This window comes from Lactuca sativa, chromosome 6 (genome assembly GCF_002870075.4).
Source record: "Lactuca sativa cultivar Salinas chromosome 6, Lsat_Salinas_v11, whole genome shotgun sequence".
Classification (NCBI taxonomy): Eukaryota; Viridiplantae; Streptophyta; class Magnoliopsida; order Asterales; family Asteraceae; genus Lactuca; species Lactuca sativa.
In genome coordinates, this window is record NC_056628.2 from 24,277,490 (window position 1) to 24,282,623 (window position 5,134).

Below are 5,134 nucleotides of genomic sequence, written 5' to 3' on the forward strand. Positions count from 1 at the left end.
TTGAACAAAATGGCTGAAATTTTTATGAAGGCAAAATTAGCATGCTACTTTCTCTTTTAATACAGAAATAGCATGCTACTTTCATCTCAAGGCAAAATTAGCAAGTCACTTATTATTTAGTATCTATGTTATTTTAACTTGTCACATGTTTATAAATAGTGTAGATGTAGATATAGGAGGCATCACTCCTTACACAATACGCATTGTGATTTATCTCAACATAGGGAGACCACCAATGGATGGTGTTTACCCTTTTATTTTATTGACTACTTTAGCATCATCGTTAACAAGAAAAGCAAACACTACAAAGGCAAAATCAAAATCCCAATAAGAGCATTTGACACAATACATAAAAAATGTATGTAAAGATCTCACAGCAACAAAACAAAACATAAAAGAAATAAGAGGCCATAGGAGGAGCAACTATTCCACTTGACAGAAAATTAGACAAATAGTACCTTTTTTTTTCTTCATTTTTCTAATTAACACACCAAAATCGACAATCATGATATTAAAGGATAAAATGAAAAATATTATATCAATACAAAACATAGACTACGATTATTGGACAAATAAAACATGTCCTTTAGAATATGGTTCAAGCCGATCAACTCAAAAAACCTATAAAACTCGAAGCATATTTTAATTAGAACACAAAGAAAACCTCAGGCTCACCTGTTTGCATGACGGAAGTACACAAGTGCTACTGTAGCAATAGCACCAGCTCCCACAGCAACAATGGGCCAATCGAGCTTCTTCTCATCACCATTGAGGACGATACCTCTCTTAGCTTCTATGCCATTGGTATCCTCTACCACTTTCTCCTTCAGAACACTGTTAATCTTCTCGTACGCTTCCAATTCTTTTTGTAATTGATCCAATCTGTCCTCCATCTCCTTAACCTTACTCTCTGAATTCTTCAACAGGGCTTCCAAATCATTCTTCCTAATCTCCAACTCCTCTTTCTCCTTTTCTGATTTCTCCATATCTTCACGATTCTTGACGATTACAGATTGGAACTCGTCAACCATCATACTCAAACTCTGTATCTGATCATCTTTCTTGCTGATTTTTGCTTTAGCTTCTTCCTCAACCTTGAGCCTCTCACTCTTCTGACTACTCTCCCTCGTCTCAAGACTCTCAATCTTCCTCTCGAGTTCGCGAATTTGATTCTCCTCCTCCTTTAGTTTTTCGGCCTCTTTATTCAAACGTTCCAACAGCAAGTTCCTCTCGTTCTCAATAACATCAACTTTCTCTGCTTTCTCTGATTCGCTCTTCTTTAATTCTTCCACGACTCGTTTCAATTCAGATACCTCAGCATTAGATTCTTGTGCATCCGACATCGACGAAATTAAATCATGTTGCATCCTCGACACCTCAGTCTCGAGTTCAGCCGCCCTTCCAGCAATCGAAGTCAAAGCCCTCATATCGGATTCGGACGTCTTGATCTCATCCTCAAGTTCCTTGATTTTTGCAGTAGCCGATTCCTTATCGTTGATAAGTTCTTGTTTTTCCTGCTCCAAAATCGCGAGCTTTTGCATCAATTTTTGAACAGTTAGGTTCATAGTTCCGTCGGAATCTTCTTCCTTTGCTGCTATTTCAACATCCACGTCGGCGCCGGCACCGTTTACAACCACTTCATCAGACATGGTTCTTCTAACTTTTTCTCTGCAGGGAAAAGATGTTTGATGCTAGGGTTTGGAGGGTCTCAAATCAACTTGAGAGTTGAGACCATGGGGCTAAAAGGCTTAAAGCCCTTGTAGCATGTGTTTGCGTTGTACATTATTCCTCCACCGGTCCACCTTGGGATAATAATATATTTTTATTTTTTTTTATATATCTAGTTATTTTATTTGTGTTATTTTATATATATAACAATTTTATTTGTTTATAAAATACGATTATGACCTATAATTTAGTATTTTTGGCGAGCATACGGTCATCTTTTCTTTTCAAACATGAACTAGATTATAGTCCGCGTTAAACGCGGGAAACGCATAAAAAAACATATAATCGTTTATAGATATTGTATAATGATTATAAAAAAATATATGGTTATTGGTATTATTGAAATGTGTAGAAAATACATTGAAAAACGATAAATATATATAATCATTGAAAGATCTCTTTGTAGATATCATTTTTTGTATTATTAGTTGAACGACTTTCCTCGTATCATATAGTTATGATATTTATATATTTATAAGCATTTTAATTTGACGTTCCTTGCATAATAATGTTACATAATTTAAATATATATTGACAACCAATATACCGTTTTTTCTATTGCATTAAATATTAACAACTATTTCATTTATTCAAATAAAGTTATGTAATATAATTTATAAAATGTTAAATGTTATATAGATTTAATTTTAGTATATCATTAATGGAGATTCTTTTCTAAATCATGATTGGTTTATTTTAAATTGATTATAAATATAAATGCTAGCTTTTATATTTGTTCTTATTTATTAGTGTTCGCAAGAACTTTGCATTAGTTTTGGCGCAACTTTGAATAATTTTAGTATATCATCAATGTAATTTGATATATCTGTCAATTATATGAAATATCAAATAATGACATTTCATTACTATTGTGATTAGTTTATATATTGTATTTTCACTAATCTTAACGGTCTTATTTTTTCTAATAACTATAACACTTTTACTAAATGTACTTTTTACAAATCTCCTAATATCTAATAATTTTTATCTTAATTTATAATTTTTCATAACTATGTTATTTTCAAGATTGACTGCTTTAATAGTGTTTTTTTTTCAGTCTATTCAATTTTATATTTCATTGTACAACATCATCGTTTGTATGTATTCCGAAATTTCACTTTAAAAATGCTTAATGTTTACACTTTGGTATTAATTTTTTTAATAAACTCATGTAATAATTATGGAATATATACCTCATTTTAATTAACATTCACTTCCTTTATTATATCAAATTTCTCATTAAACGGATATACTTTTGGAAAATAATAATTATAATAGGGCATCATTATCTAAGACGTAAATGTTTGATATACTTTTGGAGAAAAAAAAATCAGGATCATTAAAAATAATTATATAAAGAAAATACAAATTTAAATTTGTTGAAATTATGGATGAAATTACAGGCGAAAATTTATTTTGAAGGGAATTGTATTTTGTAAGGTATAATAATATTACAAAATTTGAAATATCTATATTTGCTGTGTAAATTAATAAATTTTATTGTTACTATATAAAGATAAAAAAGTAGGTTGATATGATATACAAAAACATAATAATTTCAATGATATTTTAAAATCATGCCAAAATTAACCGGATTCTTATGACATAAAAATTAAAGAAAAAAGAAATCATAATCATCTCTAATATATAAAAGTAACATTTTCGTAATTAATGTCAGTTCTCAAGATAGTTAATTTTTGTTTTGTTAAAGGTACCTAATATCTTTTCATGTTTATTTGAAAAGTTTCAGGAAAGTAGTTAACCGATTTCATGTAATTTGTGACAAAGAAAATCGAAATATATGAATGCATACATTTGATATAAGAACAAAAAATAATCGAAAAAAATATAAAAAGCGAAAGAAGATACTGACCTTCTAGCGCACAAGAGTGAATGTTTATAGCAGAGAATGATGATGGAAGTTATAAACAATATTAACGATGTTGTAGGATAAGGTTTGAAGAAAAGAAACGATTGAAAATAAATGTGAGTCGCGGATTCAATGATGAATCGTATATGTATGTTATAATTTGAATATGATTTTTCGGTATTAATGATTTCCTAATAAAAAAAGATTTTATATTAATGGTTTACTAATATAAACGGATTTATATTAATGGTTGATATTAAAGCATTGATTGAAATGATTTGTTAGTAATATGTTTTTAAAATTGACCATATTAAAATCTTTATAACTGAAAATTCAAGATGTAAAATATGGAAAGCTTTTATTGGAATTAAATACATTCCATTTCAACGAATGTAAGTTATTGATTGATGATTGGAAAACATTTATTGGAATTAAATACTTTCTATATGGGGGAAGATGATGTCAGCAATTTGATCTAAGGGTGGAAAAAATAAGATTGAAATACAATCAATGGTCCAAATTATTTAAGATGATGTCATAAGGTTTCTCTTTTAATAATATTTAAGATTTCCAGTAAGTTCTGATTGATTTTGTTTCCAAAACGAAGAGCATATATGAAAAGGGATGAGTGAAAAATCATATTCAAGGCTCTACCATAAAAGGGTTTAAGATCAAGAATCTTAAGACATCAAGATCAGAAGATCAAAATCACACACATAAATTTTATCAAACACATACTAAAATTAATCAAAAGCAAGAAGGAAGATAGCCATAAGACAAAAAGGAAGACGACATAATTACTTGTTGCTTATACACGTATTGAAAAGAAAGAAGCTAATGAAAGGCAAAAAGGAAACGAAGAGAGGTGAACACCGATTATCATCAAGAAGACGACGAGAAGATAAAAACCAATGATCGTGTGAAGAAGTCCTACGATTTAGAAGAAAATGACAAAATGGTCCGTTTATTTTTTCAGTTTTAATGATTAAAAAGTATGAAAAGGATTGTAAAATATTTAAACTATTAAAAATTGATTTGAGCAAATCTAATAATTTAAAGTTTAAGAAAGATATATATAATATTTAGAGTTTATCATATGTAAAAACGATATTTAATAACGGTATATACAAAATTCTCTAATTATAGCTACTCTTGGTTATTATCATTGGAATAATCTTTTTTGTGTACCAACATTGTTTTTATGCTTTTTTACATATAATGTTCTTTTATTAAATAGCATTTCATTATGTAAATATTTCTAAATTTAATCATTCTTGTATTTTGACTAAAATACTGTATTCAGTTTTACAAAATTTCTTTTGGAAAAATTTTCAGATGTTTATTCTGTGTATTTTAACAGAAATTGTTTATCGTTTGTTTAAAGTTGCTTAACTTGTTTTGTTGATTCCCAACAAAGTGAGATTAGAGTTATGGTTAAAGACAAAAAAGTTAGGATCGACAAATTCGAATACCACGATTCCGAACTCTAGAGAAAAAACCAACTTACAATTTTGTCATTATGAAGACTGTCTACCG

General features: G+C 28.9%; 1 protein-coding gene across 1 annotated transcript; it reads right to left on the reverse strand.

Moving 5' to 3' along the window:
* Nucleotides 1–443: 443 nt before the first annotated feature.
* Nucleotides 444–1,759, reverse strand: LOC111882961 (peroxisomal and mitochondrial division factor 2). The gene has a single exon (XM_023879319.3). The coding sequence runs from the start codon at nucleotides 1,647–1,649 to the stop codon at nucleotides 672–674; it is 978 nt and encodes a 325-aa protein (XP_023735087.1). The 5' UTR covers nucleotides 1,650–1,759; the 3' UTR covers nucleotides 444–671.
* Nucleotides 1,760–5,134: the final 3,375 nt, after the last annotated feature.